Source organism: Lepisma saccharinum, chromosome 18 (genome assembly GCF_977018435.1).
Source record: "Lepisma saccharinum chromosome 18, izLepSacc3.1, whole genome shotgun sequence".
NCBI classification, from domain to species: Eukaryota; Metazoa; Arthropoda; class Insecta; order Zygentoma; family Lepismatidae; genus Lepisma; species Lepisma saccharinum.
In genome coordinates, this window is record NC_139246.1 from 39,808,351 (window position 1) to 39,828,686 (window position 20,336).

At 36.2% G+C, this 20,336-nt stretch overlaps 1 protein-coding gene across 1 annotated transcript in view; it reads left to right on the forward strand.

Moving 5' to 3' along the window:
* Positions 1 to 1,935: 1,935 nt before the first annotated feature.
* The window catches only part of LOC146002013 (uncharacterized), a 48,589-nt gene continuing 30,188 nt past the window's right edge, over positions 1,936 to 20,336 (forward strand). The window contains exons 1-2 of the mRNA XM_083139721.1: positions 1,936 to 2,153; positions 20,123 to 20,207. Coding sequence (XP_082995847.1) covers positions 2,070 to 2,153; positions 20,123 to 20,207 — 169 coding nt within the window. The 5' untranslated portion in view covers positions 1,936 to 2,069. The remainder of the gene's footprint in view (positions 2,154 to 20,122; positions 20,208 to 20,336) is intronic.

The window sequence follows — 20,336 nt, forward strand, 5'->3', positions numbered from 1 at the left end:
TTGGATGGATATATCCGACCCTTATATCTTTCTGTCTCAATTCATTTCCTATTTTCATAGAGTTACATTTCCTTTCTGCACCTTTTGTACTAGTCATTATTACTAAATATGGCCCATTATGTGTATCATAATACATTTTACACTTATCTACATTATTTTCTCTTCGACCTTCTCCAAACTTGTTTACTTTATCTCTATTAACTAACCTGTCCATCCTTACCGCTTTTGCTGGAACTTGATCATCTTCAGGAGATCTGACTCTTTTAGCTTGTTTCCTAGTTGTTTCTATATAATGTTTTCTTCTATAACAATTTCATTGTCTTCTACAAAATTCGTTATAATTTCTACTTGATTATTAAGTTCCATATAACCTATGGCATCCGCCATGACCTTAACAAGAACTGCCTTACGCAAATCACATTAATGTGTATATTTCCTTTTTCCGTAGTTCAAACTTCAACTTAAATAAGTATATGGGTTTAACTCAATTCAAGTCAGAAAATTCTCTCTTTAAAAACAGTACTCACTGAATTAACAACTATTAATATTACCACAATATTACACAAATAGCTCAGTTTCCATCAACCACAGGCTATCCATCCCAATCATTTATATAGCTGTATTGGTCGAATCATTTTCTTCTTTAAGCTGCCTTGAATAACAGTCGAACATATTGCCTTTCTTCTTCTTCTTCTACTTCCTACTTCAGCTGGCCAGTGTGCTCCTCAATTCGGATTGGTAGTTCTATGGTATTAACGATGGATTTAGAGAAGATTTCTAATTCTGTCGGGAACTGAATTAGAGAAAGCTCTCACACGATCGTTAAGTAACGAAGCTAGAAGTCGATGGCGAAGTGAGGACGTGACTAACTACCGTGTGAGACAGGCCTTACAGGCCTTAAGTTACAGCAATTATTCTTATTATTACTATTATTTGAAGTAGGGTTATATTTAAGCTTACAGTCTATTTTACACTGATTATTTAACTATAAAAACAGCTTTTTATCAGTATACAGTAATGCAAATTGTATATTAAGGAAGTCTTACAGTACCGGACACCCTACGTTTATTGGCAATCATTTGAAAATGAGTAGGCCGAATATAAGTTGAAAACAAGAGTATGGTACTTCCAGACATTCTTTATTAACTTTGTACAGCAAGTGCAAGAGATTGTTGCGTGTCATCGTGTTTGGCTCTGTTTACGTACGAGGAAGTTAATGACGTCAGCGAGTATGTCGCCTGCTATTAGTTGAAATTCGTCCAGTTGCGATTCGCATGTACATTTATGAAAAACGCGCGAGGGGACCTGTAACCAATATAATTGTTCAATTGAATTCAGGCGTGGAAAATCATTGTCATAGGCACATCATATCTGGTGTGGGATCCCCTAAAGCACTCTGATAAGAAATCAAATAACAGCTTTGTTGCAAGTGTCACATTAAGTCAGTGTAGAACCAGTCTAAGCGGAACTATATTCTACGCGGACGTATATTGTTTGATTTGTGAAAAGTCCCTGTAAAGTTACTTTCCTCAGAGCAAAAGGAACTAAATCATAATAATTTTATATTGCAACACACACTTTTGTTTCTGGTTGTACCATGCCGTTCTCTATTGTTCTACCTCGTATGAGATTAATAAACATTGATAGATGAATAACGTTATAATCGCAGATTTAATTGCTAAAGAAGTAAACAAGACATAGTTTATAATGAAGTAGATGCGATCTCAGAATTACTGCAACACTTGTAATTCAAGTTATCACTCATTTCCATTCTTATTTCGTTACGAATGGTCAGCGTTTATGAGCAGTGCACAATTACAATCGAACATACTTCCGTTTTTGTAATAATTTTTCAGTTCATCTAATATTTCCGCGCGTTATTATAACTGATGTTATTGGTGTAAAATTGTTAGTGTGAAACGAAAGTTGCAGCCATTTTAAAAGCATGATTGTTAAGCACAATGGTATCGTGTTGATCTGATTCTTCATGCTCTTCCACATTAACGCTGGACTGTTCTGTTCTGTGTACATCGAGAGTTTTCGTACAATGTGGAACAGTTGAAGGAAGAATGATTTGTAAACTGGCTGCCATCTTTGTGGTTATAGCAGCAACGATTGACTATATTTCTGCGGAGATACGTTTAGCCACTAAGGTAAAGTTACTAACAGCAGCTTTATGTACCCAAAGTTCATATTTACATAATTGAGATTTATTTTCTTGTTATTTCAGATATTTACTGTGTACGTAAGACCTATATTGGATTACAGTACAACAACTTGGAATTTGGCAATGTACTAATATGAAAATCATGCTTGAAAATGTACAGAAAAGATTTATTTCATTTTTGTACTTTAAATTCAGACTTTTTAGATTTTATTATGGATATTATAATTTGTTAAATAAACTTAATATCTCGTGCCTCTTGGATAGAAGAAATGCTAATGATTACAATTTTATTTACAAATTAATCAATGGAAAACTTGATATTCACTACTTATTATTTAAAGTTAAGCACTCAGAAATAACAGATCTCCAATTTCTGCCATTTCTCGTTTTAGAAATAATACATATTTTAATCTTCTTGTATCACAATACCATCATCATAATCCGATGTAGAATAATGACCTTTTTAATTAAAATAACATGTGTAATTTGACTACTAACATGTGTTTTAGTATAAGTGTGTGTATTGTAATTAAAAATAATTATCTAAATTTAACGTAAATGTGATTTTTATGTACTACACTCGTTTATTTTTTATTGTGTATATTGTGTTAATGTCATTTATGTAGGGTGTCTCATAAGTAATAGCGCAAACTGACACAGGTGAAAGTACACGATAATAGAAGCAAAAAGGTCTCAGTAAACATGGTTCTGCAAACGAGCCGTTTTCGAGATAATTGCGAATGTGTGACTACAAGCCGCCACTGACTTCATTGTTTGTAAACGTCGTCCTCGTTGGTAAAATGCTAATAATGTGTGCGTATGTGTGGTTACAAGCCGCCATTGATTGCATTTTGTAAACACAAAGTGCTTTACTCCTTGCGCGGTACGAGGTTTGCTCTTTGTTTACAAAACAGAACATTTCCGAGAGGTGGCGTTGGAATCAAACAGGATGGATACAATCAGTACAGAGAATTGTACAGTGTCTCTCAAAAGTTTTAGGACAACGATATTTTAAACTAGGCAACCCAATTTACACAAGGCGTTGGTGGGTTGCGTAAAGTTAGGCTCAATTTCAGGGTTGCCACATGCACAATAGATATTTATAAAATACGCGAAAGAAATAAAAACAAGCAATATTGTATAAAATTATTAAAAATATCACTATTATATCGCAAGTGACAAAATACTTTCTGAAAGAAAAAAAATAGGTTTTCTAGTATTACATCGCTGATGAGTCTACAGAAAGGAAAAGAGGTGAGAGAAAACGAAAGGTGACAAAGGAGAGGAGAAAGAGAAAGCGAAAGGAGAAGAAGTAGTTGTATTTACGGTGGGATAAACCCACGAAAGTATGAACCCCCCTCAAGCAGGTTTGGCTATACTTAAAACAAGCTCAACATGCCTACATGAGCTTTTTGCTTAAGTGTGGAACTCTGCTTAATCCAAGATTTTTGTAAAAAATGCTCTTCGGAAAGTATGAACCCCCTCAGATTGATTTGTACATACTTGCAAAAGTTGCATCAGCCAGATTCTTGTCCATAAACTTGTCAAAAATTGACCACACCAGAAATTAAGCAAAAACCCATACATACACACACATATTTACTTCTGGTTTAAGTTTAATTGGATACCAGGTTCAATTTGCTTATCTAATATTAAAACAATGCAATATGCAGAGCCCTCTAGAATTGCTCCGTGTTTGCATGTTTCCCCACTCTGTGTCAGTGTGTGTAATTCCCGAGACGGTAGTATTGATTTTTGTTTTGCACGTTTCTCCCCAGCGCCAATACTTACAGAAATTCCCGAGTATTGTGTCAGCCAGTATTGTGAGCGTGGTTGAGGAGAGCAGATGTGTTTTTACAGTACTTCTCATACTTACTGGTTTAAATATTCATATTGAACAATATAAAATCTGATATTTGTTGTAATCCACTCATATTTAGAGTCAAGCTTATATTTGTTCTGTGTGAATGAATATTTATTCTTTTTTCCACTTGTGGGCTATTGGCTTTACAACCTGTCATAAGATAGGCATAGAGATTAGATTTGAATCCCAGGAAATTTTATATAAATACCAAAGCCAAAAATATTAAGTGTATATACACATACACACATATACATACATACAAATCACACAGCTGAACCCAATTGATATTTTTATCCAGTATAAAGTTTTGAATTGAATCCCAGGAAATTGTATATAATAAACAACAGCAAAAATGCCAAATCAAAAATATTGTAATCAATGCAATAAAAATATATCCAGCCCCAATTGGGCCAAGCACCAAAAAATTTGTAACCCGGACAAATACAGAACTCCCACAAAAATTTGCCCCAAATGCAATAGAAAATACAGCATGCAATACTTCACATATACACATAAAGATACTTGCTCTGCACAATCATCAACACAACCATCCACATCTGGTCTGAAAAGGAAGCATGAAGCACCTGTTAATGCTGGACCTGCAAAGCAGCCACGCTATGAACCTATCCATAGCAGTTTTAATGCCCAACTTTGGGATTATCGGTTTGTATCAGAGCCAAGATGTGGCATTAAGAATTTTTTGAACAGTAAAAAACCTGATATACAGGCAATTCTAAATGCACAAAATGGCTCTTATAAGCTGTCCCTCAAATTGTATACTCAATATAAGAAACCAAATGGCACAAAATTTACACAGCCCCACATAACAGAAACTGTACCGGTATATTCAAATGCAAATTCAGACACAATAATAAGCAGATTGATGGATCAACTGAACATGAAACACTCTGAATTTGCGGCAAAAGAGTCTGGATGGAGCCTATGTGGTTCATCACACAAGTTATATGTTAATATTTCTGAATTCAGCCCATTAAAAGGTTCTACATATCTGCCATTACCTGCCAATATCAAAAACAAAAGAGCCGTGGTCAATATTGAAAATACCGACCAGAAATGCTTTTTGTGGTGTATATTAGCTGCTTTGTATCCAGTTTCAAGGCATCCAGAGAGAATAAGTTATTATAAACAATATGAACACAATTTCGATGAGGCAATGGAGGGTTTGGAATATCCAATGTCTGTTCAGAATATTGATAAATTTGAAAAAAGGGCCAGGCACATCAATGGCAAACAATTATCTATTAATGTATTTATTTGTTCCACGGGCAATTGCCCGATAGCACCTCTCAGAATCAGTACACTTGATGATGAATCTGCTGTTCCGATTGATCTGCTCTTAATTGAAGGGGATGATACATACCATTACACTCTGATACATAATCTTGAAGCTTTAGTGAGAACACAACTAGACAAATATAAAAAAATATTTAAGTTGTGCAGAAGATGCTTAACTGTATTTGATGGTCAAAAAATGGTGAAGGGGGTTCGGGAAGAGAGTGCAGAAATTGCAAAAAACAAGTTAATTGAGCATCTGAAATACTGTGGGAACCATAAGCCTGTTCATATGGTGATGCCCAATCCAAGTGAAAATTGCAAATTCAAAAAGTTTGAAGCCTCGTTGGAACACCCAGCATATATTGTCTGTGATTTTGAATCGAACCTCAAACCTCTTGCATTCTGTAGCCCAGATCCAGAAGAATCTGCAATTACACCATACCAGCAACATGAACCTTCCAGCTTTTGTTGTGTGGTTATACGGGATGGTGTTGTTATTAAAGAATATTCATACGTGGGAGAAGATGCCATCAAAATATTTGCACATAGAATAGAAAATGAGTGCCGTGACATAGCATCTAACATCTTATTAAAATCAAAACCTATGTTGCCTTTAACAGAGAAACAGATTGAGGATTTCAACAATGCAGAAAAATACCCGGTATGTGATTCTGAATTTTCAGATACAAATATCAAGGTGAAACACCATTCTCATACAGATGGTCGATATAAACAGGCCCTGTGTAATAGCTGCAATATTCAGATCAAGAGACCAAGATTTGTCCCCATATTTTGCCATGGAGCATCCAATTATGATTTCCATCATCTGATCAGGTACGAGGGGTTTGACAAGCAGAATTTAAATATTTTAGCTGAAAATGATGAGAAATATATATCTATTAGCAAGATAATTAAAGTTAATGGTGTTCCTATTCACATAAGATTTCTTGATTCTTACAGATTTTTACCTGCTAGCCTGGCTACACTGGCAAATCAATTATCTGATGATCAATTCAAAATCACACGTGCCTCGTTTCCAAATCTGGACCTGAAATTAATTAGGCGGAAGGGTGTATATCCATATGACTATGTTACAGATTTTTCTAAATTTGATGAGTGTTCTCTGCCACCACAAGAAGAGTTTTACAGCAGAATCAGAGGATCTGGAATCACTGATGAAGATTATCACCATGCCCACTTGGTGTGGAACAATTTAAAATGCAAGACATTTGGTGATTATCACATGGCATATTTGAAATTTGATGTCACCCTCTCAGCTGATATAATGCAGGCATTCAGAAAATCTTCGATGCAAAATTATAGACTGGACCCAGTGTATTTTTACAGTGCCCCGGGCCTAGCATGGGCCGCAACGTTTTTGAACACTAAAATGCAATTGGATCTGATCCACGATCAAGATAAGTATCTGTTTATGGAGAAATGTATAAGAGGGGGGATGGTGCAATGTTCCCAGAGATATGCCAGAGCAAATAACAAGTATATTCCCGATTATGACCCAGCACGGCCATCAAATTATATACTCTATGTAGATGCCAACAGCCTCTATGGTCATGCCATGATGCAAAAACTGCCATATGCAAAGCTTGAGTGGGTTGAAAATTTCAATATTGAAGATCTTCAGGATTTTGATGACAGTGACTATGGCCTCTTCTTAGAGGCTGATCTGACAATTCCTGATGATTTGCACAATAAATTTTCTGATCTGCCCCCAATTCCCGAGGTTCAGTGCTCACCTGGCTCTAAACAGAAGAAGCTCATGATGACTCTGGAGCCGAAACAGGGTTATGTCATATATTACAAAAACCTCCAGTTCCTGATGAAACATGGTGTCCAAGTGACCAAAGTTGGCAAAGTTTTGAGGTTCAGGCACTCAGAATGGTTGAAACCATACATTGATACAAATACAGAGCTTCGAACATCTGCAAAGAGCCAATTTGATAAGGGCTTGTTTAAATTGATGGTCAATTCTGTATATGGCAAAACTATTGAAAATGTCAGAAAACATACCGATGTTAAAATAATTACTGACCCCAGCCTGAGCAAAAAATTGGTTGCAAAGCCCAACTTCAATTACAGAAGAATTTATGATGAGCACATGGCACTTTTCAACATGAAGAAAACAAAGATTAAGTTTGATAAACCTATTTATGTAGGGGCTGAGATATTGGAATTGGCCAAATTACATATGTTAATATTGTATTATGAGGTGTTGAAACCTTTTTATGGTGATCGTGTAAAACTGATGTACATGGATACGGATAGTTTTATTCTTGATATTCAAACAGAAGATGTTTATCAAGATATGTCACAGCCTGAATTGTTTCAATATTTTGATACCAGTGAACATACAAGAATTCAACCCCACAACAAAAAGGTGCCTGGCAAGTTAAAAGATGAGACACTTGGTGATGTTATTGTGGCATTTGCTGGGTTAAGTGCCAAGGTGTATAGTTTTAAAACATGTAGTGCTGTTGTCAAAAAGGCCAAGGGCATTGGCAAAGTGACTGTTGAAAAAGACCTCCAATTTGAAGATTATGAAAATTGCCTCAAATCCCAGAGTTCAATCAGAACATCAGAAAATAGAATTCAGAGTGAGGATCACTTGCTGACTAGCAATATTGTAAGAAAAGTGGCCCTGGACCCACATGATGATAAGAGATGCATTTTATCATGTGGCATACATACTTTACCTTGGGGGCATTGTGATTTGAAAAATGGCAAACAATGCACAAGCACAGAGCATGATTTGAAATAAATAAACATGCCTATGAACTTATTTGGGTTCAAAAAACAGGCTATTATGGAGCTGCCAACACCACAACCCTCTTCTGATATGCTGTCTAAACTGAGTGGCTTGTTAATTATTCATCTGAACAGCATACTTACAGATGTTGATGAAGAAACAGGTAAAACATTGTACATATTTAACAATAATTTAAATCATTACCAATTACCTGTAGGTGGTCAATTGCAATTTATTACAACCCCTGAGGGTGATGTCAAGATTTCAGTAGGGAGAAATATTTATAGAATCAAGCACTCAAACATGGTTTCTGGCACTGTATATACTGTTTCTGCTGGTGACTGCTTATATATTGAGGTCCCTGGATCTTATGACAAGCTTATACCCTTTTTTATAGAATTAAGAATCAGATACTCTATAATAAATAACCACTAAACAAAAATGCCTAATGATATATTTGGCCATACAAGACATGAAGATCACAGTGATGAGATTCTGATGCTTGATGTCAGAGTCAAGAAATTAAGAAGTGATTTACAAGCTTTACAGACCACACTCAATGCCAGTCTTCAATTAGAAATTACAAATTTACAATCACAATGCATGGACCCTCTTCTTAAAATTGATTCTGAACTCAAATTGTTGCTTCAGAAATATACTGATCTGGCAACATTAGATAATTTTCAAAGTTTAGAAGAAGCTGTAGCAGCTCTTCAAGCCAAATTTAAGACCCAGGCTAACAACTCTGAGCAATTGAAACAACAATTGGAAGAGCAGATAAATAATGTCCAGACACAGCTCCAAACAATTGTCAAAAGCATAAAATCACAAGAAGATTTTGATCTAGTGATTTCCACTCTAAAAGAACAGATTCAGTCACTCCAGATACCTAATCTGGACCCTCTAAACAATGCCATAGCCGAGGTTAAAGAAAAAATTGAGACACTTGAAAATTTTATGAACAATTTGCCATCTTCTGATGCTTTGAATGCAATAACTCGGAGTGTTGCAAATATTAAGCTGCAACTTGTAACATATGAAGATTTTGGAAAAATTCAAAGTACCATAACCCATCTTGAGGGTACAATAGCAGCAGTGCAAAATGATTTGGCAAATGTACTAGAATCCCGATTGCCTGGAATTGTAGACACACTTGTCAGTGTCCAGCAACAGATCACAAAGCTTGAAAACCTCAACACTGAATCTGAATTGTCTCATTTTCATCACTTGATTGATGATATCCAAACAAAACTTGAAATTTTACAACAATCCACACCCACTCAGGCAGATATAGCCCTGCTCCAAAATGCTATGCAAAATGTGGCTGATGCTTCTGAATTAAACAATGTGAAATTGGCACTTGAATCTTTGCAAAATACAGTATCAAATCTTCCCACATCACAGGAACTTAAAAATATTAAGAGGGCAGTGAATCGCATATTGAAATCAGAAGATATCAAGAATATCCAGACAGAGATCAAACATCTCACTCAGACAGTGGCCACTCTTCCAACCAATCAACATATTAATGAACTGCATGCCCTGTTTGAGGATATCAGAAGACAGGTCCATGATCTTACTGCTCAAAATTCAAAATTGGCAGTTATTGAAAATTTGCAACAAATTGTAGCTAATATCAAGCAACAGCTAGGGACCATGGAATCCAATCAAGCAAATGCTCTGTCTGTTTTTGCCACCCAGCTTCAAGAAATTGTGCAACAATACAAGAAACTTGTTGTGGACATAAAGATCAAGCCAGGCCATGATGATGTTGTTAGGACCATCAATGAGCACCTTGAATCTGTAACAAGCAGATTGCTCACAGCAGAAAAAGAAATAACAGGCATAATCGAGAATCCAAAACATACAGTAATTCTTGAATTGTACAGCATCCCCAACAAAGAATATGATTCACCATTTACACCAGGTGGCAAAATATATATGCTGTCCCCTGCACAATTTTATTACCAATTTTTTGTTGGGGGCACATTGAGACCAATCAAGATCAAATATTGGCATCATCCACAGGCACACCACTACCCCACCTTATCAATAACAAATGCTGACAACAAACCAAAAATCACCAGTGTAGAGTTAGAGGATTTTACAGATCCCAATACATTAGAAACAGCTTATGTTGAAGATGATGGCTCTCTGGAATTTAAAATACAAATAGGGGACAAATTATATTTAGAAAATCCTGTAGTATCAGCTGCTGAACACCCCATAGTTGCAATATTCTTGTTTACATATTATGTCTAGACAAATTATTGTTGATGAACTACACAGACAAGCCAGACATAATTATAAGAGACTCCCAGTAGTCACAAAGGGCATAGATGATTTATGGCAGAGCGACTTGATTGAGTTGTCAAGTGGACAGTTGAAAAACTTGGACAAAATCAACAGGGGCTACAAGTATCTACTCACTGTAATAGACACATTTTCAAAATTTGCCTGGGCTGTGCCACTCAAATCCAAGACTGGAAAATGTGTTACAGAAGCCTTCAGGACAATCATCAATCAGAGTGGAAGATCACCGCGCTATTTGCAAACAGATAATGGCAAAGAATTTTATAATTCTGTGTTCCAACAATTTATTAAAAGCCAGTCAATAAAACATTACTCGAGTTACAGTGATCTCAAAGCCTCAATTGTAGAGAGATTCAACAGAACCCTAAAAAATCTTATGTATAAACAATTTACCCTCCAAGGTAATTATAAATGGATTAATATTCTTCCAGAACTTCTACATAAATATAACAACTCGGTCCATTCCACAATCAACATGAAACCCTCTGAAGTAACTTCATCTGATGAGCAAAAATTGATCAGGACTGTTTATTATCCTAGATACCAGCCAACAACAAGAAAGGCCAAATACAGGGTGGGCGATCAAGTAAGAATCAGAAAATATAAGCACTTATTCAAAAGAGGCTTTACAAGAAACTGGAGCACTGAATTATTTACAGTGGTTCAAGTTAAACCCGGGACCCTTAACACATATATAATAAAAGATCACCGAGGAGAAATTCTCAAAGGCAGGTTCTATGAACAAGAACTCAGCAAAACTAAACAGCCTGACACATATCTCATAGAAAAAATCATCCGCAGAAAAGGCAACAAGTTACTTGTCAAATGGCTGGGTCATCCGGAAAACAGCTGGATCGATGCAGACAAAGTGATAATATGAGCACCTGGGATGTTATAAAAAGGCTGCCAGAACCTGAACAACAGAATAAGAGAAATGGCAAGTTGCTGCCTGAAAATATTAGATGTCTTATTGTTGGGCCATCTGCTTGTGGTAAAACTACACTAATGGTTGATAATTTTTTATTGGCACCCAACTGGTTAGACTGGAAAAACAGGCACTTGTATGTTTTCTCTAAGAGCTTGGAACAATGAAAATATCAGCAGCTGATGAAGCTATATGATGGATTGGATATTGCCACTTTTGAATCAGATGTTAAGCCACTTCATGAATGTCTCGATAATTCTGTTGTTGTGTTTGATGACATTATACTGGATAATCAAAACAAGGTTAGAAATTTCTTTACACAGGGCCGGCACAAAAACATTGATTGCTTCTACCTGGCACAGACTTTTTCAAAAATACCGAAGCAGCTGATCCGAGACAACAGCAATTTTATATGCGTGTTTCATCAAGATCATACCAACCTCAAACACATACATGATGAATATGTAGGTGGGGACCTGAGCTACAATGATTTTTCCAAGTTTTGCAGCAGGTGCTGGAGCCAGGACAGTTATGGGTTTGTCACAATTGATATGACAAGAACACCCAATAGTGGCAAATACAGAAATAAAATCAACGATTTTCTAGACGTTGAGACATAAATAAATAAACATGAAAAGGCCAATAATTGATGATCTTAAATTAAGAGATTATCTTGTAAAAAGATTTAAGGGATGGAAATCAGAGAACCGTGGAATTTATGAAAAACACAAACAAACAGAACAGCCTGTCATTGATGCTATTAATAATTTAGGTAAGAATATCAAAACTGTTACAGAGCAGAATCAAAATTTGATCACAGAGCTTGTACCTGTAGCTGCAAGGAACATATTAGATTATCCATTCACCCCACTTTCCAGTATTCATACACCTAGTCCTGTTGCTCCTAGAAGAATTGAAGCTACTCAGGATCCTATTGAATTGGGTCTTCTTGCTCAAAAATATTTAACCACACCTAAAGACAACAAAGATGAGGTGTTTGGCTTATATGCTGACACAGAGCTTGATGGTAGCATCATACATAGAATTGGCAATTTCAGAGTAACTTTTATGGGGGATGATCTGATTGTTTATTCAGAATCTCGTCTCGGAGAAAAAGGTGCTTTTGTTAAGTACCCCGGAACACCTGGGTTGTGGGAACTGATGACTAGGAAAAAGCCTGGCAGCTATACAGATCAAGATTATGAACATTACAAAGAAATATTAATAAAATCAGATGCCCTATACCAGAACAATGATCCCACACAAAAAAGAGTCAAGTCTAGCAGTGGGGCAAAATACAACAATTTAATCAAGCCCATATGGTCACAGATCAAGACTGGCAGTGGAATCAAACAATACAACACCCTGCCTAAAGAATTTGTGTGGGTTGATGATGTCAGGAAACTTGTAGATAGGTTATTGGTGATAGCTGGGGAGGAAAATGCTGGGAACCACAATTTTTACAATGAAAAGGTTGGAATTATGGACATGATAAGCACAAAATTGTCTAATTTTATAGTGAATGACCCTAAGGGGATTGGATATCTCATAAAAATTATTAATACTCTACCACCTAAATTTTGGAATATTTCTGAGGGTCGGGGGCTTGTTAATGACATTATAAACAAGCTGCCATTTGAACTACACATTCCAGGCTATCAGTATTGTGGTCCAGGCACAAAATTGGATCATAGATTAAACAGAGGTGATCCTGGTGTAAATCCCCTAGATGCTGCTTGTAGAGACCATGACATAGCATACAACACACATTCTGATCTTGACAAGAGACATGTTGCAGACAAGAAATTAGAAGAGGCTGCATTTGGTAGATTTGTAAGCAAAGATGCTTCTTTGAGTGAAAAAATAGCAGCATTGGGAACCACCATAGCTATGAACACCAAACAAAAACTGGGGTGGGGGCTGTGAATATGTATATAATAAACCTACAATGAAGGCCAAGGGTGTTATGTATCAAATACCTTATGCAGGTCTCAAATCTCTTAAAACTATTGACAGTCTTTTAACCAAAAAGCAGTGCAAGAAAAAAAAATTCTTGTATTGCCAAGGGACATGGTATGAAATTGTTGCTTAGTACCCCCCAATTAAAAAAATTACAGCAATCCAGGAAAAAATCACATGTGGGGGGATTCATATTTACCATCCCGGCCATCTTAGCTGCTCTCGGGGCTGTTGGGAGCTTGGCTGGGGGATCAGCTGCCATAGCAAAAACAGTAATAGATGCCAAGAAAAATAGGGCAGAATTAGATGAGCAGAGGCGCCATAACCTGGCCATGGAGAAAAAAGGCAAAGGTGTTAAGAGAGCCATGAATAAGTTTAAAAAAAACAAGAGCCGCTTACAAACCAAGATATTGAAGCTTTAATCAAGCCACTGGGCATCAAACATTTTAGGGGTGTGTACATGTCTGATTCTTTGCCGGAACAACCACTCAACAAAGAGTGTGGCATTGTTAATTTGGATAAGTACAAAAATCAGGGCACTCACTGGATCTGTTATCTTAAATATTTAAACAATGAGGCATTTGTGTTTGATTCATTTGGAGGTGTTCCACCTGAAAATTTAATAAAATATCTAAAATCACCTAATCTTTATTACAATAATGCCCGTGTTCAAAACTTCAAAGATGTTAATTGTGGACATTTGTGTTTATCTGTTCTCAGATATATGTCTCAAATAAATAAACCATCAATTGAAAATTTTCAAAAGGCCTTGTGGTATCTGAAACATCATGGGGGTATTCCATCTCACCAGCCAAAATTCAATATTGAAACTCAAATTGCATGATGACATAGTGTATCCCAAAACAATAGCTCTCAGAGCATTTTATGGCATGTACCTGATACCTAATATTACACACCACAACAACACAATTGCAGTTGGGGATCAAAAAATTGTCATCACTCCAGGGCAGTATAATCTGTCCACTCTAAATGCTCAATTACCCAGAGGTGTAGTGTTAACTCAAAATTCTGTCACTCACAGAGTAGAGATTGTATCTGCTACGGAGACAGTGGATCTGGGTACTATAGGAGAACTGCTAGGATTTGAGAACAACACAAAACTTGAAGCGGCCATCAAACACACTGCTATGAATATACCTAAATTCTTAGCCATAGAGACTCTGAATATTCACTGTAATGTGGTCGAGGGTATGATCACCAAATCAAATGGCATAGGCACTCACAAACAAACCGGCATCATTGCAACATTCAAACCTAATTCTGAATTTATGGAGCCCATCATCTACAATCCATCCCCAACATTATATTTTCCTGTGTGCCATAATAGAATAGATTACATTGAATTGATGGTCACTAATGAAAAAGAAGAACTAGTTGATTTTGCTGGAGCCACAACAACTGCAATCATAGAGATTAACATTTAAATAAAAATACATACAATGGAAAATATTGAGAGTTATGAGCTACAATCATTCCCTCCAAACAGGAGGACATTTGCAAATTTAAATCAACCCAACACAGAAATTGAGGTTGATCTTGATGTAGGGGACGGATTTATACACCCCCACAGAGCAGATCTATACATCAAATTTGATGTTGTAAAGCTCGATGGAACAGATTATCCGGCAAATTCAAATATAAGATTGGTGGATAATTTTGTGCCGCATCTATTCTCTGAAATTGAGATCAGAAAGCATGGTGTTGTTATAAACAGAGTGGATTATCCCGGCATTACCTCCACAGCTTTGGCCACACTAAAATTATCCAAAACAGAGGCTTCATACTACAAAATAGGTGGATTTGAAGCTGGTGATAAGATATTATCTAAGAACCACACAGTGCTGTTCCCGATGCGCCTGTTGCCAGGATTCTTCTCCGATTACAAAGAAATTATGTGGAAGGGTGGGTTAAGAATTACATTTAGAAGAGCTGCAAATGATAATAATGCATTGATGAGGTACAGCACATTAAACTCTACAGGGGAAGCTCTGCCTAATACCCTACCTGATGAGGGCAAATGCATTATTCAGACTATGGAGTTAAGAATCCCTGTTGTTGAATATGAGGCCAGCTATGCTCTTAAATACAAAGCTGATATCCTAAAAAATCCACACATTCCTCTGCAATTTTATACATATCAATCTGTACAGAAGCCCGCATCTGGTTCTTATTATGAGTTTGATGCTACAAATTCATTCTCTAGTATACAATATGACATGCCTGATTTTGTGGTGGTACTGTTTCAGACTGGAAGACACAATAATCAGGAAAAAAATTCAAGCAAATTTGATAACTGCAACATCAAGAACATATATCTTAAAAATGGCAGAAATGAGGTTTTTCCTAGAGAAAATTACAATTTAGACATTTCCAAGGATGATTTCCTCAAATTATATGAGGCATTTTCGGCTTTCAAGAGGGTCACTACAGGCAATACTGATATGTATTACACACCAGATGAATTCAAAGCACGGAGACCCATGTTTGTAATCAACACTTCAAAAAGGAAACAAGTTGTGGTGAATGACAGGACAAACATTAAAATTATCTGTGAATTCCACGAGGCATTACCCGATGACACCATTTGTAGTGTTATTCTCATAGGTGAAAAATCATATGTTTATGATGTAAGAAATGAGAGAGTCACGGAGCAATTCTAGAAGGTCTCTGCATATTGCATTGTCTTAGTACTAGATATGCAAGATGAGCCTGGTGTCCAATTGAACTTAAACCGGAAGTGAACCGGAAGTAAACCGGAAGTGGACCGGAAGTAGACCGGAAGTAAACCGGAAGTGGACTGGAAGTGGACCGGAAGTAGACCGGAAGTGGACCGGAAGTAGACCGGAAGTAAATATGTGTGGGTGGGTGTAGGTGTGTATGGGTGTGTATGGGTGTGGGTGGCCTAGTTTTAAGTGTGGCCATCATTTTTAACAAATTTATGGACAACAAACTCACAGAAGTACCTTTTGTAAGTATAGCCAAATCAATCTGAGGGGGGTCATACTTTCTCATGGATTCCCGAGGGCATTTTTTACAAAAATCTTGGATTAGACAAGATTCCACACTTGAGCAAAAAGCTCATATGGGCATGTTGAGCCTGTTTTAAGTATAGCAAAACTGCTTGAGGGGGGTTCATACTTTCCTGAGTTTATCCCACCGTAAATACAACTACTAGAAGAGGAAAAGTAGAGGAGAGAAGAAAGAGAGGATAGACGAGGAGAGGAGATGTAGTGAGGAGAATGGAAAAATATTCTAGGAGAGATGAGGAAAATGGAGCAAAGAAGAGAGAAGAGGAGACGAGAAGAGGGGAGTGGAGAGTAAAGTAAAGGAGAGAAAAAGAGAAGAACGAAAAGAAGAGGAGAAGAGTGCAGTGGAGTCGGAAATCTAAGACAGTAGAGGAGATACGATGAGTGGAGATGAGTGGGATGGAGATAAGATGCGAGAAAAGTAGGGAAGGCTATATGAGATAAAAGCAGAGCGAGCACAAGGAGGGGAGAGGAGAAAGAGAAGAGAAGAACAGAAGGGACTGAAGAGAAGAGGTAGTTGCAGAAAATATCGTCTCAGCGTCAAGAATTTATGCATTGGTCAAATTATCGACATGAAACATTCAATAACATTTTGAAATGTATTGTAGAGTGTATTAGATCGGTTCAAAATGCCTTTTGGCTTAGTTCAGAGCAAGGTAAAATCTTCCATGTAAGATCTTTGATTTTATCTGCGATTATACCACTAAAAACATGAATGTAATTTTAATATTTATAAGAATTATCTAATTCTTCTCCAGTTCTCGGTTCGTTGAAATGCAGATTTTGTAATTTAATATTCCCCTCCCCCATCGTTAAATCCAAACTGAATCATTCCGTTTCACATGGCGTGGACAATGAACACAATGGGATAGGTCTAAAACTTACGAAAATTTTCTGCCACCGGAAGGGTTTGAACCTATGACCATCAGATATAAAATAATATATTTATAAATTAAAGTGGAGAGCATGGTAACATTATTTGTAATAGCAGTGTAAAGTGGCTACATTATTCTGCATATAGAATTTTTTTAAAAAATAAAGAAATAAATGAAAAGACACACATTCAAAGGGATATTTACATGTATAAGATCGTGAAATATGATACTCTAACGATAATTGTGTACTGATTCAAAGACATTGACAAATATTAATGAAATAACTATTTATATTTGTGGCAATTCAGGACATACTAATTTTACCCCTTTTCCCACTCGAGTTCAATGCAAGGATATCTCCCCAAATATCGAATGAAAAGCTTTCATCATGTGCAATTCTCCATTAAATGTTCTCGCCGATTCGTACTACTTTCGTTTTTTTTTGTTTTTTTTTGTTACAAACAAGTATTCTCTGCACACTGCATGTAAGAGGAGAGTTGCATCTACATTTCACACTGGTCAGCTCCTCCTAGCTATTCTTAAGAACGAAAGATTGTAGGGTAGTGGTTACCGTTGTAGATTGTCAACCTGATAGTCGTAGGTTCAAACCCCTCCGGTGGCAGGAAATTTTCGAAAGTTTTAGACATATCCCATTGTGTTCATTGTCCACGCAGTGTGAAACGGAATGATTCTGTTTGGAATTAACGATGGGGGAGGAGAAACGTTAAATAACAAAACCTCCATTTCAACAAAGTGAGAAGTGGAGAAAAATTGGATAATTGTTATAAATATGAAAATTACATTCATGTTTTTAGTGGTATAATCGCAGGTAGAATCATTCATCAATTCATTTTAAATTATTATTGAATGTTTCATATCGATATTTTGATCAATGCATCAATTCTTGACGCTGAGACGATTTTTTCTACAAATACCTCATCTGTCATCTCGTCTCATTTCTCTTCTCTCCTTCTCTCCCCTTCTTCTCCTCTGCTTATATGTCATATCGCCTTCCTTCCTGTTCTCGCCTCTTGTCTCCATCCCATTCTTCTCCACTCCTCTTCTCTCCTTTCCTGTCTTAGATTTCCGACCCCACTCCACTCTTCTCCTCTTCTTTTCGTTCTCTCATGTTCTCTCTTTTACTCTACTCTCAACTCCCCTCTTCTCGTCCCATCCTCTCCTCTCAAACCTCCTTTTGAGAGACACTGTACATGCTTGTGACCAATTCCGAAATGATCCGGGAGTTTTCGAGAGAATTCGAAACTCAATGCGGAATCGCGTACAGTATTGCATCCAGATGGAAGAACGACACTTTGAACACCTCCTTTTACAGGTACGAGTGTACAGTAATTGTAACGTAGAACATATGTACTAGTAAAATAGTGCTGTATTCCTTGTTAAAGTAAGTAGAATGTTCAATAAAAGCAATGAGATCTCCTGATTTATCATACTGTATTATTGGTATTTTATCAACTAGGACTACGTTTTCAAACACTGAAGTCAGTGACGGCATGTACCCACACTTTCGTACACATTATTAGCATTTTACCAACTTAGACGACGTTTACAAACAATAAAGTCAGTGCGGCTTGTAATCACACATTCGCAATTATCTCGAATACGACTCGTTTGCAGACCCATGTTTACTGAGACTTTTTTGCTTCCATTATCGTGTACTTTCACCTGTGTCAGTTTGCGCTATTACTTTTGAGACACCTTATATATTGTAATAAAGTGCTGAATAAGGCTTGTATGTTGTTTTCCAGCAGTATGATCTAATAAATAAATAAATCTATAATATAATGAATAGATGTAAAGGAATATCCGACCTTCTTACTTGTAAAAGTAGCAAATGAGGTATGTTTGGAATTTAGCAGAGAGAAGACTAAATTGATTATAATAGTCTGAAAACAAGTATGAGATAATAACCAAAAGTGAAATATTTATAAAAACCTATTTTTTTCAGTTTCCAAATTTAAGTAGCTACTTAGGTATATATTATTGGCAGATGAAAATGATATTAACAAGAAACTTAATGAGAGTTAATTCAGGTAATCCATATTACTTAATTATTCATAAAATATGTTACGCTCTACACACACACACTCAGTTATGAATCTTTATTTTATATATAACATTATTGTAAACAAATCATTCGCAATTACTATTTATAAGTAATAACTACAAACGTGATGTGACTTACAGAAACTGTTGTATTCAGAGAGAAGGAGTAGGCTAATTCCGTGAAAAAAAAACAAAAACATTCTCACATATTGTGCTCCTAGGTATGTCTGAAGTGGTAAAACTGCACTGTATATACTATATAATAATAATAACTTTATTTTTGGTTCGAGGATCAGCCACCTAATACTTGGCATGAGCTACATAGGAAAATATAAATATACGTACATAATATAATAATACATGAATACAGATAGAATGATTAAAACTAAAGAATTTCACATATACCTATAATAGTCATAAAATAATGCAAATGTCAAAGAAAAATATATTAAAAATTACAAATGTAAGATAGTAATATTAGAGTACAACTTAAGGACAAAATATAAATAAGGTTAACATAGGGCTGCCTTTAAGTAACAAAAATAATGTAAATATAGTAAGAAAATACTAATAGTTACAGTTATTACCTAAGTTTTATGTCGTTTGTTGAGTGCCAGTTAACTTCTAGTATGTACACTGTTCCGTTGCTGTTCCTGCAGCATTTCTTTGAGTTTAATTTTGAAACTCTTTATAATTATTATAGATTTATCATTGGTTGGTAGTGCATTCGAGGCAGATATAGAAAAAGATGAGCTAGTATATGTATATTACTAACTTACCACACGAGTGGCTGTGGAGGCGCCCTTTGAAAAACACTATCATCATTTACAAAATATTTTTCTCTTCAGAATGATGAGCATCTGCTGGAAGTGTATCACCAGACATTCCAATCAGTAGCACATGAATGCAGCAAGAGATATCCGATCGAGGAAGGTGAGTTTTAGACCGAGATCAAAACTTGAATTTCGATACGAGAGCGAGACAGGTGTTTAAAAATCGAAACGAGATTAGGAAACTAAAATGTAATGCGCATTAGTAAATTCATCTAAATCTAAATCAAAA